General features: G+C 34.9%; 1 protein-coding gene across 2 annotated transcripts in view; it reads right to left on the reverse strand.

Annotated features, from left to right (window-relative positions):
• Positions 1-1,308: 1,308 nt before the first annotated feature.
• LOC106153143 (formin-like protein 2) overlaps positions 1,309-16,831 on the reverse strand; it is a 53,619-nt gene continuing 38,096 nt past the window's right edge. For both annotated transcript variants that reach the window (XM_087012882.1, XM_087012881.1), the window contains 11 exons: positions 16,447-16,594; positions 15,871-15,998; positions 15,213-15,290; positions 14,769-14,855; positions 14,347-14,496; positions 13,875-14,004; positions 6,926-7,101; positions 6,351-6,452; positions 5,681-5,791; positions 4,592-4,703; positions 1,309-4,305 (listed from right to left, as the gene is read on the reverse strand). In XM_087012882.1, the coding sequence (XP_086869008.1) occupies positions 4,202-4,305; positions 4,592-4,703; positions 5,681-5,791; positions 6,351-6,452; positions 6,926-7,101; positions 13,875-14,004; positions 14,347-14,496; positions 14,769-14,855; positions 15,213-15,290; positions 15,871-15,998; positions 16,447-16,594 (1,326 nt within the window). In that variant the 3' untranslated portion in view covers positions 1,309-4,201. The remainder of the gene's footprint in view (positions 4,306-4,591; positions 4,704-5,680; positions 5,792-6,350; positions 6,453-6,925; positions 7,102-13,874; positions 14,005-14,346; positions 14,497-14,768; positions 14,856-15,212; positions 15,291-15,870; positions 15,999-16,446; positions 16,595-16,831) is intronic.

The raw sequence follows: 16,831 nt of genomic DNA on the forward strand, positions 1-16,831 counted from the left end.
TTGCAAAAGATCGATTCTGCTCCCGTTAAAAGCAAGGGCGAGGGGTCGCCCACACGACGAATATGATATCAAAAATTTAAAAAGGTGAAATTATCTTTATCTATAAAATATATAAAATGAAATACATAAATGAAATTATTTTTACCTTCATGAATAGAAATAATAAAGACAAAAAAAACCGAATCATTCTCAATTAAAATTTTTTTTAGAAAAAACATAATACATTTTAGTGAGGCATTTGAAGCCCTTTGCGAATGCCGTATCTAATACGTGAGTAGACCACAGATGATGACGAATGCAATTTAGCGAGAAGCCCCTCGGAGTTGGGCCGATCCTGCTGGATCGATCTAGGTATGGAAAGGGGGTCTTAGTTGATTTTGCACACAGGCTCTTGCGAAGTATCTCTCTTAAAGCTTGAATTACGGGCCGGGGGTTTCAAGAATGTGTCGATGATCGTATCATCCCTCGTGGCCGTATTATATATTGACCCACTAGATCTGGAAGATAGAGCTCCGTTCGTGATGAAGTTACGCAATTTTAAGTAGATTGAGGCCATCATCAAGTCCACCTGGCTAGACGCTCGGGTTCACTTTGCTAATCAAGCATTAAACGTTACAAATATATACATATATTGTATTATTATTATTATTATTATCATCAACTTAGCTTGGCTTTTCTTGCCAGTAGTTACAGGAAGCTGAGCACTTTTCATACGTCGAGATGACCGCCGATTTGTTAGCAAAATATAACAATATTCACAGTTTCAAATCACACTTCATTTTGTTGTCTAATTGCACGTTTATGAATACAGAGGTGCATATTTCCAAATTTTAAAAAAAATCTCAGCAAGCCATATAAATGAAACAACAAAATGACTACCAAAAAGGTATAGAAAAGGTCAGTTAAAAGCTGGCAACGTACTTTTTCAACTGAAAAAGACCTTCAGTGTATTAAATGTGCGTATATTTTAGTAAAACGATACGCCCAGGCGCACAGTACAGAGATTAACCGTCTATTAACCCAGCAACATATCTGTTAAAATCTAGTGAAAAATTAATCTGTGGCCATGGTAAAGGGTACTTCCGCCATGCAAGGTCGGCCAGTGCAGGGCCTGTTCGCGTATGTTATTTGATAAAGTTAAGTGATCTTATAGATAGTGCCCCTAGCCTCCCCCCCCCCCCCCCCTTGGAACAAATTATATGAAAAGTGCACAGCGATGGTCATAACGATGACGAAAGGTTCAGATGATAGTCGATTGTACAACAACACTGCGTCTGTACGTACAAAAAATAACAAACTTCTTGCACAGCAAGTTTACACATTCAAAGATATTTTAATTCCAACCAATTTTACAATTCTTTTCAGAGAATAAATTGATGAATTTTAATTCAAACGAAACGTGCGTTTCACGGCACTCCTACATACAGTGATCGATTTATTAGAACATTTGATTTCACACACGTTTGACAGTTTTCATTTTCTACACAAACTATAAAAACATTCTTAGGTATTCTCATCATATTCGAAAATAATAAAAAAAAAAGCTACCTGAAGGCATTAGTAGCGATGAATATTGACTGAACTGTTATATCAAAAGCAGAAGTATGGAACAGTGGCAGAGATTGACCGCTGTTCATAAGGTCTTAGAATATTTCGAAGATTAAATGTTCGACCAATAGAACTGCTTCGCTGCGCCACAGGTAAGAAAACCCATATCATTACTTTTGTTCCATGTACTGAAAAATTAACTTATTTCTAATGCAGTTACAATATAGCGCGTGTAGATTCAGAAAAATGTTTCTTTAAAAGAAACTGTAAAATCATGTATCGTAAGTAAATACTTATTCTGAGTTGGACTTTTTGTATAAGTGGATATACTCGTGGATAATATCGCCTACAAGCGGACAATAAACAGATCACAAGGAAGGCACAATATAATCAGAACTAACTTTCTTTATCCACATTAATTTTTACGACCAACATCTATATTTACATATATACACAGACTTAGGAATTGTGAAAAGGTGTTTGTGTGTGTGTGTGTGTGTGTGTGTGGGGGGGGGGGGGGGTAACCTTGGTAGAATCAGGGGACAAATAAATGAATTTCCGTAAAGGGAACATGCACCTTCTATTGGGTCATTCACTTAACATTTCAAATAGTACAACATTGTCATAATCTTTTTTTTTCTTTTTGAAATCTTCACTTGAAGGGCAGTGAATCACACTTTTTTTTCATAAATGCTTTTTTGTGAGTCAAATACTATCTCCAACATTACCTGTGGTAAATAATAAGTAAATGTGAAACTTGACCTTATAAAATGTGAACACAGTAAAAACATAATGCATCTCATAATCATATATACCCCTTTTTAAAAATTTACATTTACTGTTTCCAGTTTCTTTTTTACTGCTTTAAATAAAATGTATAATTGTTTTCACCTTTCTTCTGTTCTGACTAAAAAGTTACAAAATGTCTTAAGTTTCATACATCTTAGGTGATAAAGATTTTTTACAAAACGTTAAGCAATACAAATGACCTGTGTGACTTCTGGCTCATATAACCAAAGTCTTCAACAAAAGACTTGAATACAATGTTTTTTTCTGGATTAAATGCAATTATAATGAAATGGACAATGCATCTGGGAAAAAGTGGACAGGAACTTGAGATATCTTGTAGATATCAAATCTTATAACGAATACACAAATGTGGTAAGGCAAAGCATATATAAAATCACAATCCTAAAGATAACGAATGCACCAATTATGAGAGATCATACTGAAAGAAGTTACTTTTGCCACAAGAAAAATAGATGGCAGTTATATCAAGACAAGCTACAATAATACACCCATCTTTTGCTCCGAAATGAATATCAACTATTTTCATGCCATACAACTCCCATAGGGGTTTGAAAATCACTTTACAAAACATTTACAAGGTCCCACAAAGGAACAGTACACATACATTAAAATAATGCAAAATGCAATTCTTGAACACTTACGTCACATTTATAACAGCATTCTCATAACAATGAACCTATACGTGTTTTAATCAACCTTTTTACACCAACATATATAGTTTAAAATGTCAATTCTTGGGACTCAAAACTGCAGAAAAAATGCTGACTTTTTCACAAAAATTAGTTTCTGTACGTCTTGTTTGACACTTATATGAAACGCTACTTTTGACAAATGTTAAGTTCATCAGTTCATATTAATAAAATGTTTCCTGTATCCCAATTACATTACGAAAAAAATTAACTCGCTATTGTAAATCTTTGTTCAACTAAAATCAACTTAACCAACAGCTACTGGGCTTTCTGCTTTTAACCAAAACCTTCCAAAATTTAAAGGCATCACAACCTTTTGCTTGCTGTGAAAAATATCTCCACTGTAAAATCACATCTTTCCTAACCTATTTCTTTGAGTAATCAAAAAGGCCTCTAATTCAGTATTTCATTCCTCACAATTTTTGAATTGGGCTTCTCTTGGCTGATGATACACAACGCCCACTAGATTATGATACACAAATCACAGTCCAGCCATTTGGGTCCACTTACAAGGCTGTCCATTAGTTTAAATACACTGGGTCATAGAAAGAGCACTGTGTCCATTGCCAGTTAAGCGAAAAGTCAAGCAATAAATTGCTGAGGTGTGTTTCTTTTCTTGTGGTCAAAGAAACAAACCTGGAGTAACAGGGCTAGAGAATTTCTTGATGCCAAAAGGCAATCGTGGCTGAGAAGCTTGTCCTCCTACCTTTGGCAGTATGCAGATATTGCAGGCAATTTACTGTTGTCTACAGCACATTCCAGGGAGTTAATTTTTACCAGTGACAAATCTGAAACCAACAACTCACAGAAAGTGTATGGGTTTCAGTAGCAATTCCCAGCAATTGTTTGCATTTTAGGTTGAGATGTTGACGCCAATCCCTGGCACTGTGCAAGTTTCAGACTCACTGACAAACTGTTAGATAACTGAAGATGATTCTGCCCAACAGAATGAGTAAATTTATTATACTATCTGTCTACATGTGGCGAAATCTTGAAACAGACATCAGCCATGTTGTTCAGGGCATCAACACAGAACCACGCCATTTTGAAACTGTCATTCTGCCCGCCTGGTTAAAATGAATGACACCAGTTTTGCTGGCATGTGGAAATAGTCCAATGGTGTGTAAAATGGCAACAAAAGTACTTTGAGGCATTTAGAAGCCTTCACTCATTGAGCTAGCTGCTTGAAGACCTTCATTATGGCGGCGCTGGCTTCTCCTGTAAGCATCAGCTCTCCTATATGGCTCGTTCTTTAAATCTAAAATTGCAAGTGATACATATATATATCCTAATCTTATAAAACATTTTTTTTGTCTAAACATACTGTGCCTTAACCACTCATGGAGGATTTATGCCTTCCTTTTTTTCCTTTAAAACAGAGGAAATTCCTATTTACAAATTCTGGTGGTTATGTTCTTCCATTTCATAAAAAAAAAAAAATAAATAAATAAATAAAATAATAATAATAATAATAATAAGATTATGAGCTTTTTTTCCTAAACAAACACCCTTGATGGATGACCAGCACTTAAGTGACCCCTTACCAAGTAAGATGTCCTCCAAAGCTCCGTGGTACACCTCGTCCTTTCCCAAAAGTTTCTTCTCTTTAATCTGCCGTCGGTTCTGTTTTTTCTTCAGCTCATCCACCACAGCAGCCTGGTTATAAAATATCATGGTTACTCAATATTACAGTTCTAGAATCTCTCATGCATTTGTGGTTTGATTTACTATGGGAGTCACTGTTCAAAGATTGAGATGAACGTGAAAATGCCAAAATTTGGGTGTTTTTGTGAAAACAGTGGCATTGAAGAGAATGAAATATTATCTACAAATTGACATGTCTATAATAAACAAAAAATATGCAAATAAGCACGTAATTAAAGCCTAACTGCCCATTTACCCCACATAGAACGTGACTGCCTTTAAACTAGGTCACTGCTGACCATATATAGATTTGACTGACAGTACTTACATATATCGACACACACATTTGTTGTTCTCATTTTGTCTTCCATTTCAAATCAAACATAATTCAAGATTCACATAATTTTAATAGACTCTTGTCCATTAAAAACAGCATACAAAATAAGAAGTTCAAATGCATGGCAGCTCAAAAGAGAGAACTTAGCCTACTAAAACCTTAAGAATTTTTCATGAAACAGGCCGGTAATTTATTTGTGCCCAGTGACTGAGAAGGAAGGTGAACAGCCTGAAAAGATCACAAGAAACACATGCTGTTTGTTCATGCCATCACGAGTGCACCTGAAATGGTCTGAATCTGCAGTCTCGGTTCAATGAGCAAGACGGTCGTAATCAATAAGTTAGACTATTTTTCGGACTGCCTTCCACTTAATTGTCTCCCTTTACCAGACAAGAGCCTAGGTTTCAAAACAAAATCCTGAACATTTATCATGGGACCCAATACCTCACCTTGACCAAACTCAGGAACCATCAGAATTGAATTAGAAAGCGCAGAATTACACTTTTCCACAGAAAAAGCTCATGTCTGCTTCATTCATTCCCTGTTTGACCACTTTATCATTTGTGACTTGAAATTGCAGCTTCAGACCATTTTTCAGAGGCACTAGAGCATGCTGTCACACAAGAGATAAGAAAAAAGGTGCTCCGTTTACCTCGTGGCTCTTCTTCTCCGACCTCCGCCTCTCTTTCTCCTTCTCGATCTGTTCTGGTATGGCGGTGGCTTGCTCCATTTTTTTCCTCAATTCGTTTTCATCGTGCGCTTGCTAGAAAGTGCAAAGAGGAGAGTTGTACATTTACACAGGAGGGGGATGGACATATAAATAAGTAAATAAATAAAGAGGAGAGATGTTAGTTTACACAGGAGGGACTGGACATGTAGACAACAATGAACTGACAGTTATTGCCCAGACTGTATACAAGGACAATAAGAAGTGACAAAATTCAGTAGTGTACTTGGTTTATAAATAAATAAATAAATAAATAAATAAATAAATAAATAAATAAAGCAAGTATTTTAAATATACATAACTATACGACACATTAATTAAATTTACATTACGTGATAGAAAAAGAGACCGTAGCAAAACACCAGTAGATTTAGACAAGAGTTGTCATTGCGTTTTGAACACTGGGCAGGGTTAATGCATTGAAGTCACTAAGTGCAGTTTGTCTACTTTTTTTTCAAAATCTCTGTTGTTTGACTTAAAAAGTATCTTAAATACCTTTCCAATCAGAAACCTGACCGATATTTCATCAACTATTCTGGCCACAGTCTCTTACCGAGATCTTATTCAAACAAATTTAAAGAAAATTTGGACTTACCTTGTAAGCTTTGACGAAGCGAACAAAGATAGCAAAGAAAGTGTTGGGATCCAGAGACTTCGGACTCTCCCCAAAATACTCCACCACAGTTTGGTAGGCTTCCTGTGATATGAAATGAAAGAAATATTTGAAAAAGACATCCCTGAATCTCTCTCTATTTATTACTAGTATACCATTAGATCTTTTAAGAAAATACTAAAGCATCTCAAAAAATATTTTTTTCAGATTGATGAACCTTCAACAAAAAATATCAGACATCAGTTTTGACAGCAAAATTGACACACAAACAGGCACTTCTCCCCCTCCTCAAAAAAAAAAAAAAAAAAAAAAAAAAAAAACTCCAGACCCCCATTTTAACACAAAAAGGCAATTTCCAGTGAAATTGTCCACATGTTTGACTTAACAAAACATGTCCACTTGTGCAAATAAGTTTAAATATCTTAATAAGGAGAATGGACTTATTAATTGTATACATCTGCATTCCAAATCATGACTGAGCATCAAATGCATTGAAAATCAAATCACACCAGTTGCACAAAAACCTACTGCTGATATTATAATTATTTTCTACCTACCTGTGCTGTCTTGGCATCCACTTTAATCTTCCTCAGCTTATCTTGAGAAGTCTTCAGGAACTCTTCCAGAACAACTGGTGGGTAAGGCGAGTTCTTGCGCCCCTCGTACTCCCTCTTGGTCAGCTCCATGCCCTTGTCCAGCTCTTTGATGTCCAGCAGGACATTCTCCAAGGAAACTGAAGAAAAAGAGGATTTCAAAAATCAGGACAACTGCATAGGTGAAAGTTGAAAAAACTGAAAATCCTGAAAACAAAGATTGTAAATTCTCATTTTGCCCATAAAAAAAAAAAAAAAAAAAAAATCAAAATGAAGACTGAAAATCCTGAAATAAGGCATAATGCTGAAACTTTCAGCCAATTGAAAGGTCAACAGATTGTCTATGTGAAAAAGATTTCATAGTCACAGCAACCAATCCTCAGTGCATTTTGTTAAAGTTATGTTTCACACACACACACACACACACACACACACATACTTGTCTATGTGTACCAACCGAGGACATCAGCACAACACCATACAACCGAGGACATCTTATTCCTTGGTTAAATCAAAATAAAAACATTCAATTTAGGGTAAAATCTATTCGAGTATGAATGTTATAAATTAATTTTTTATAAAAACTAATTTTTTGCTGACAAGAATTTTACATTCTAACCGAGGACACACACGGACACACACACGGACAGACACTACACATTACAACCGAGGACATGCATGCATCTACATGTAATAATGATTGTACTTTTAATGCAAAGCAAATTTTATATAGCGTTACTTTGCAGCAATTCACATTTTTATGAAATTCTTTCATATTTAAGGTAAATTCCAAAATAACACCAGAGGTGATGATTAAATGAACAGTTATACAATATTTAATGCTGGGCTTTGCCACTTTTTTAGAATTGAAGATTATGAGATAAAACATCAATTAATTTAAGAAAAGAAAGGATACTGATGAAATAAAATAAAAGACCAAAGAAATTCGTTTTCAAACATTTTATTTTCATAATGCTTATTTTCTATTTAGCACTCTTTTATTATCATGAATTTTATATTTTGATAACACAAAGTGTCGTCCATTGGATACAGACTTGCACAGTACACAATTTTACAATTGAGGACATCATGCCAGCAGCACCCAAAATTGTGCTTTCTTCCAATTTGATGCAATATTATATAATGCTTAACAGCATAATGATCATCAATTTTTTATAATAAAATATTAGTATCATGAATATTCAGAAAATGTGACTAGCAAAGGTTTTCAGGTTCATGGAACTCCAAAGTCATACTATGAAAATGCTAAATGTATACAAGAGAGCACTGTACTGAAATGGGTTTCTTTCCATTTTTAACTTTTTTACATAAAATAATACAGTTTACTGCCATTTCACATGATCAACTAAGAAAATTGTTGAGATGGCAAAAATATCAATATAACAAGTTTAAATGTCCAATTTCCTCCATTCCAAACATTGTGAATGATTGAATCTGACCAGGGCCGTAGCCTCCGGGGGGGCAGGGGGGGCAGCTGCCCCCCCTGGGATTTGACGTGCAAAAAATAATCGCAATTTCTGACTTCTAATTGAGCAATAAATAACAGTTAAAATGCACCAGAATGCAGTATTATACATAGTTTTAAAAAAATTTCCACACCGTGGGAGGGGGACCTCCCACACCCTCCCACCTCGGGGGCTTCGCCCCCTCTTGTCGGCGTACTGCCCCCCCTGGCATTTTGCTCAGGCTACGGCCCTGCTGACAAACTACAATGATACGAGTTCATTTCCATTTTGGCACTTTTTTTACACAATACAAGATAACAGGTTTACCACCATTTTTATATAATCAACTAGCAATATTGTCAAGACGCAGAAATTGTCAAACAACCCATTTTACATATCTAGTAAATTCAATAATGAGACTGTTAACATGCCTGACAATCAAATCTGAGGAAAACCACTTATATACAAATCAAAGCTGAAGTCCCTCAAAACTCAACCAATCAATCTTATTTTTAAATTTGATTTGTATATAGATAACATTGATCACTCTTGTGAGTTTAATGACAACAGGCCTATCGGTTCTCCCTGAAATGTGCTTACAGTGTTACTAATATGCTTTTACTAATAATCATCAGTTCTGTGAGTTTCATGAAAACAGGCTTTAAGTTATTAGTTCTCCCTGAAATGTGCTTACAGTGTTACATATATGCTGAAAAAAAAAAAAAAAAAAAAAAAAAAAACAGCATAAAATTTGAAAGAAAAGGGCCTGGTCTTGCTGATTTTCAATCTTGACCATTCTTTTACTAATAATCATCAGTTCTGTGAGTTTCATGAAAACAGGCTTATTGGTTCTCCTTGAAATATGTTAACAGTGTTGCATGTACACTGAAAAAAGGAGAAAAAAATGCAAAACTTTTGAAAATAATCACCCCATTTCCTCCATTTTGAGACACTGTATTACACAGTACATGATAACATGTTTACCGTCATATTTATATAATCAACTAGCAATGTTGTAAAGATGCAGACAATTTCAGAGAAACACTAACATATTTACATATCTAGTTAATTCAATAACGAAACTGTCAACATGCCTGACAATCAAATCTGAGGAAAACCACTTATATACAAATAAAAGCTGAAGTCCCTCAAAACTCAACCAATCAATCTTATTTTTAAATTTGATTTGTATATAGATAACATTGATCACTCTTGTGAGTTTAATGACAACAGGCCTATCGGTTCTCCCTGAAATGTGCTTACAGAGTTACTAATATGCTTTTACTAATAATCATCAGTTCTGTGAGTTTCATGAAAACAGGCTTTAAGTTATTGGTTCTCCCTGAAATGTGCTTACAGTGTTACATATATGCTGAAAAAAAAAAAACAAAAACAAAAAAACAAAACAAAAACAAAAAAAAAAACAAAAAAACAGCATAAAATTTGAAAGAAAAGGGCCTGGTCATGCTGATTTTCAATCTTGATCATTCTTTTTAATTTACTAATAATCATCAGTTCTCTGAGTTTCATGAAAACAGGCCTATTGGTTCTCCTTGAAGTGTGTTTACAGTGTTGCATGTACACTGAAAAAAGGAGAAAAAAATGCAAAACTTTTGAAAATAATCACCCCATTTCCTCCATTTTGAGACACTGTATTACACAGTACATGATAACATGTTTACCGTCATATTTATATAATCAACTAGCAATGTTGTAAAGATGCAGAAAATTTCAGACAAACACTAACATATTTACATATCTAGTTAGTTCAATAACGAAACTGTCAACATGCCTGACAATCAAATCTGAGGAAAACCACTTATATACAAATAAAAGCTGAAGTCCCTCAAAACTCAACCAATCAATCTTATTTTTAAACTTGATTTGTATATAGATAACATTGATTACTCCTGTGAGTTTCATGAAAACAGGCTTATTGGTTCTCCCTGAAATGTGCTTACAGTGTTACTTATATGCTGAAAAAAAAAAACAGCATAACATTTGAAAGAAAAGGGCCTGGTCATGTTGATTTTCAATCTTGACCATTCTTTTACTTATAATCATCAGTTCTGTGAGTTTTATGAAAAGAGGCCTATTGGTTCTCCTTGAAATGTGTTTACAGTGTTGCATGTACAATGAAAAAAGGAGAAAAAATGCAAAACTTTTGAAAATAATCACCCAATTGCCTCCATTTTGAGACACTGTATTACACAGTACATGATAACATGTTTACCGTCATATTTATATAATCAACTAGCAATGTTGTAAAGATGCAGAAAATTTCAGACAAACACTAACATATTTACATATCTAGTTAGTTCAATAACGAAACTGTCAACATGCCTGACAATCAAATCTGAGGAAAACCACTTATATATATCAAAACAAGGCACAACTTCCACAAAACTCAACCAATCAATCCTATTTTCAAACTTGATTTGTATATTGGTAACATTGATCACTCCTGTGAGTTTAATGACAACAGGCCTATCAGTTCTCCCTGAAATGTGCTTACAGTGTTACTTATATGCTGAAAATGGCAGAAAAAAAACAGCATAACTTTTGACAAAAAATGGCCCGGATATGCCGATTTTTGATCTTGACAACCCTTTTACTAATAATCATCAGTTCTGTGAGTTTCATGACAATAGACCTATTGCTTCTCCTTAAACTGTGTTTACAGTGTTGCATGTATGCTGAAAAAAGCAAAAACAACAGCAAATTTTCTGAAAAAAAAAGCAGCCCATTATGAAGATTTTCAAACTTGACCTGCGTTTAACTAATATTCATCAGTTCTGTGAGTTTCATGAAAATAGACCTATCGGTTCTCTTTAAAATGTTGCATCGCATATAATATTATGCTGAGAAAAGGGAAAAACAGCAACTTTGTAAAATTGGCCAGATCACACTGATTACGTTGATTGCAATTTATATAGCATTCCTTCTGGGAGAGATCGATCCATAGTTAGTACGATAGGATCTGGGAACGGTCCCTTAATCGTTTTTGCCGTGTGCATATCCGAACTGTAGGCCTATATATCAGGACGCGTAATTGTCGGGGCGTCTTTTTTTTTCTTTTTTTATTTCACAAAGCGGTTCTTGCAAATGCGGTGTTTATGAATATGTGTGCTCTGTGTTAGCGACATGGACCGACAGGGGCCCATTCAAAATATAATTTCACTTCAGTTGTTAGATTTAGTATTTATTCTAGCAGCCAGGTGTATAACAAACAGGTCAGATCTACAGGTGAAAAGAAGTGACTGTAGTTCGCAGAGCCATTATGTAATAATAAATGTTTCATAATGTCATAGCCTTCTTCAAACTGTCAGGGGTAGATTAATTCATAGTTAGCTAAGGGGCCCTTTACACTGGACGGCGTCCTGTAGTACGGATCATTTGAGAGTACAAAATTATAATACTTAACTTTCTGACAACTGGCCAATCACCAAATATTCATTTTTTTTCAACCAAAGCAATGCTTGTACCTCCTTTCTACGACCACAGTGATGCCAGTTTCTTGGTCGCACAAAGGACGCCGCCCCAGTGTAAAGGGGGTTTACGGACGATCCATTTACCCTTTTCATTTACTCTGAAGTATCGAATAAAAGAACTGATGGAATAAAAGTACTGGGTGGAAAAAAATCTCAAAATTTAATAAAAGTACTGATGGAATAAAAGTACTGGGTGTAAAAAATCTCGAAATTTAATAAAAGTACTGGATGGAATAAAAGTACTGGGTGGAAAAAACCTTTGCACCACTCCCCCCCCCCCCAAAAAAAAAAATGAAATAAATAAATAAAAGTAAAGAAGAAGAAGAGAAAGAAAAAAGCTAGCTATTGATCATTGTAAAAAAAAAAAAAAAAAAAAAAAATTCACCAGGTAAAATTCATTCAGTATTATAATTTATCTTAATATATATATATATATATATATATATATATATATATATATATATTTGCCATGAGTTATATTTCATAATCGTCAGGGGCCGAAAACCCAGATATGTCGCACCTAAGCCGCCTCCGAGAGCCATACGGAGACGTTATTCATAGTAAATTTATTCTCAGATATAAGGTTCGTTTTGCATACCTGTAAACTCCTAAGGGTTTATCTTACATAGAAATGTGATTTAACATCGTTTAAATCATAAATCGGCATGAAATAATTGACGTTTGAAAACAGGCACAACTTCTTTGCTGCACTTGAAATGACCTCCTTAGCTATAAATATGATCCTATCACCTGCGACATTGCATCATTCGATCGATGTACATGAGTAGTTGTCACTGTTGAAGGGAAAGCACGTCTATTTATAGGAACTGAAATCAGGTGACGCATGTACTGTTGTGTTCAGAGAGCGACTTCCGCTTGACCTACTTTCCAGTGCTGTTTGTAGAACAGTAGGTAATGAGTTGAGATCTCGATTTTCTTCTCATTATACTTCAATTTAAGAAAATAAAAAGCGTGACTTGTACTTGTGTTATTTCCCACCGGTACAATAGGTATTTAATAAACATACCGGGTGGAAGATTTTTGAAAAATTAATAAGCGTACTGGGTGAAAATGGAGCGTACCGGCGGGAAGAAATTTGGAAAATTAATTAACGTACCGTACGTTTATTTGATACTTCAGAGTAATTCTTGCACCCTCAAAAGATTGTCGGTCCTAAGATCTACCGAGTGAGCCACAAATTCAGACAGTTCTTCTTTATTTAAACCACTCCAAGTCAGTTGTACTAATAAAGAAGCGTGCCGTAATATGTACAGTGCGATGATAGTTATGTAGTTACGTAACGGCCTAGGAGAGCTTAATTTGATAAAAAAAAAAAAAAAAGACCTTTAGTTTAAAAATATGAACTTACTGAATATATAGACATCTGAGATATAACATTAGTTTCAGTTTAGTCTGCCCTTTACAGCACAACCGAGGACGCGGAATTTGGTCCGCCCTTAACAGCACAACCGAGGACGCGTGTGTATAGCCCGATTTCAGACAAAAAGTTGGACAGTATTTCTGATACACTCGTGGCGGGAATTTGGCCCGCGCTATACAGCATAACCGAGGACTGGCTCAGAATAGCGTCAAATTTCACCACCTAACTTGAAATGGGCCCCTTTATGCATTCCACTGCTTATGTCAACCGAGGACGTCCTCGGTTGGAGGTGTGTCCTCGGTTAGTGGGTTTCGGGCGGGTGTGTGTCCTCGGTTAGAATGCGTGCACAAGAGCACACACACACACACACACACACACACACACACACACACACACACACACACACACACACGGCAAATTTTATCAATTTTGTTGATGATTACTGAAAGGCCATGCCTCTTTTAATAAAATGGGAGTGTACAATAAGCACATTCTGCACCCAGCACTGGTATCTATATGTTGAAAATATTCAACTTGTATGATTGAATAAACTTGAACTTGAGAAAAAACCTCACCTGCAGCTGCTTTCTCAATATATCTGAGCTCGTTCTCCCAGTTTGACAGCTCTGGGAACCTCTCCTCAATTGTAAGAACAATGTAATGTAACAACGTCATCTTCCTGTCATTGGAACGCGTGTCCACCAGCTGTAATCATTAAGAGATAACGTTTTTTATAATATAAGAAATTTATAATTAGAAATTATTGTCAAGCTGATGCTATGTATGTTTGTGAGCTCTGGAAGTTGAGAGGTTATTGTCTGACCTCTCATGAATTCCCTTTGATGAAGGGTAAATGGTTTTTACTAGTCTCTCTCTCTCTCTCTCTCTCTCTCTCTCTCTCTCTCTCTCCTTTTGCTTGATAATCTACAACAAAAACATTCTCTGGACTATAACTAACATTTAGTCTCTCTCTCTCTCTCTCTCTCTCTCTCTCCTTTGCTTGATAACTAACAAAAAATTCTCTGGACTAACAATATTTTTACTCACAGTGTCCAAGCTCTGTAGTTTGAACCCGTATACTGCTCCTCTTTTGCTGCTGTTCAGATAGTTGCCAAAGGCTAAAATAATTTCCAACATTTTCTTCACCTTGACAGAATTTTTGATGGACATGGAGGCAGCAATGATGCAGTTGAGTTGCTGAAAAAAGTAAATATGTATTTTTTCCTTAAATTTGCTATTTTATAGAAAATGTAATCCGCCATTTAAAAGACCACTTAAATTAAAATATATCTCTTTAAAACAAACAAGTGTGTCAGCTTTAATACATCAACCATATAGATAAATAAATTAAGCAGATAACAGTGCAGTAAATATTAAAATTCTTGCAATCTTTTCCATTCTTTATGGACTACTTGTCTCAAAAGTAACTCTATCTCTATACTATACATAATTAAAATACATATACTCACAGGCTGTATAGTGTGGACCATATCTCCATAATTGCCTATAAAACTCATTATGGTGAGTTTCTGACCAAGTCGTTCCATTTTCATCAACTGAAGTTAGAGATATTTGCAAATAATCAATTAATTAAGACTCTTTAGCTGTAATTTACACCATTAAAAAAATTTACGAACATGAACACGTAAGTATACATATCTTACATTTTTTATGTACATTCATGTATGAAAACACAGTGACATATATTAGATGGAGAGTATGCACAAGCGCGCGCACACATACACCAGCCGTGTACTTTTCAATACAAAACTTATTCAGCTACACTTTTTAAACACAGTGGTGCTTTTATATGGTAATGCATATCTATTGGCTAAATGAACCTTAACTTTTTCTGTTATCTTACACACAAACATACACAAAGAAAGCATTAGAAATATTTCAATAATACTCACACTTATCAAGAACCTGTCCTCATCTGACAAAACTTCTAAAGGTTTCATATCCTTCTCATAGTTTTTAAATTTCTTCACCTGAGAAGAAAACCCAGATCAATACATCAATGCATATTTGACATTGATAAAAACTTCAAAATACATACCATCTGCTTGAAAATTGTTAAAATACTCTTCGCTTCAAATAACCCATTAGCTGCTACCTTAAATTTTGTGAGTACATTAAATTGTAACATTATTAATACAATTTCAGTAGTATTTATTTTTTTGCAACTTAAAACAGTTGGATTGTACCATTGAAATATTTAAAAAGAAGCAATCAAGAAATATTTAATAAAATAGCGGTTACATAAATAAATAAAATAATAATGAAAGTTAAGGTAAAAAGTATTCAGGCTGCTTACATTAAGGATCTACCCAAATACCGTTATATTTAACATCTGACATATCTTGACATTGCAATCTTTATATTTTTTCAATGCATGCTTCATATATATAAAAAAACTATTCTTTTAACAACAAAAGATGCATAAAAAAAAATATGCAAAACTGCTTGCCTGGTTTAAAGCACCTGGTTTAGGTATTGTTTTCTTTTCCAACCAGCACTAACATGGATATACTTTCCTCTAAAAATCAACTTAAAAACAGTTAATCTTACCTCAACTTCATTTGGAATAATCCGTAGCAGAATCTCGCAATATTCCAGGGGGAGCTTCTTGAGATCAAAGGCCGTAGCAAACCTGGCGATATCCTCTTCACTAAGGTCAATCTTCCTTCTTGTAATTGCTGTAAAATGAAATGTAATGCAATGAAATAAAATAAAGGGGTCACTTAAGAGATGGTGATCCATCAAGGGTGTTTGTTTTGGAAAATAAAAGTCCAGAACCTTGTTTTTTTCTGTGCATTCTTGTAGGTGTAATGATTGCAATGGCAGTACTAGAAGTAAAGCACAACTAGCACAATCTTAGTCTCTCCACTTATGATTTGCGTAAATGAGATACAGTGCACGTGACCTGCTAATCTTTTCTGTGCTGAGTTTGGCAGACTTAGGAGACCTTAGAAGATAGCAAAAATAGCAATGTCCATTCTTGGTAATTGATTCAATATATAAGAACACTTTTTGAAAAATATCAGCGAAAAATGTTACAGATTAAAGATAACAGAAAAATTATATCTTGTGGTAAACTATCACTTTCTCTACACACTCTCTCTCTCTCTCTCTCTCTCTACACACCGACATTCCTCTGCCTGTTTCCTTCCAAAAGCGTGATGCTCTCAGGTTTCTTCTTTTTCATCAAGCGTGGGGTGGCGCCATCTGGAGCATCGAGGGGATTCAAGAGACCCACACGGAACTGCTCCTCAAACTTGTCAAAGTCAATCACCTGAAAATATATATATGTTTAATTTGAAACGAAAAAAGTAAATGAACAAAATCTGCCTGTTTGGTCCATTTTTTTTAATTACAAGGGTTGTTTCAGGCCAAAGACTTCATCATGGGGGCAAACAGATCAAAAACACACACTTTTTTCCTTTTACTGAGTAATGAATGAATAAATGAACAAGAATAAAAACAGATATTGACAGTAAATTATTGTGCAAATTCAACAGACAGTTTGTTA

This window comes from Lingula anatina, chromosome 5 (genome assembly GCF_051362555.1).
Source record: "Lingula anatina isolate TDL-2025a chromosome 5, LinAna3.0, whole genome shotgun sequence".
In the NCBI taxonomy this organism is placed as follows: domain Eukaryota; kingdom Metazoa; phylum Brachiopoda; class Lingulata; order Lingulida; family Lingulidae; genus Lingula; species Lingula anatina.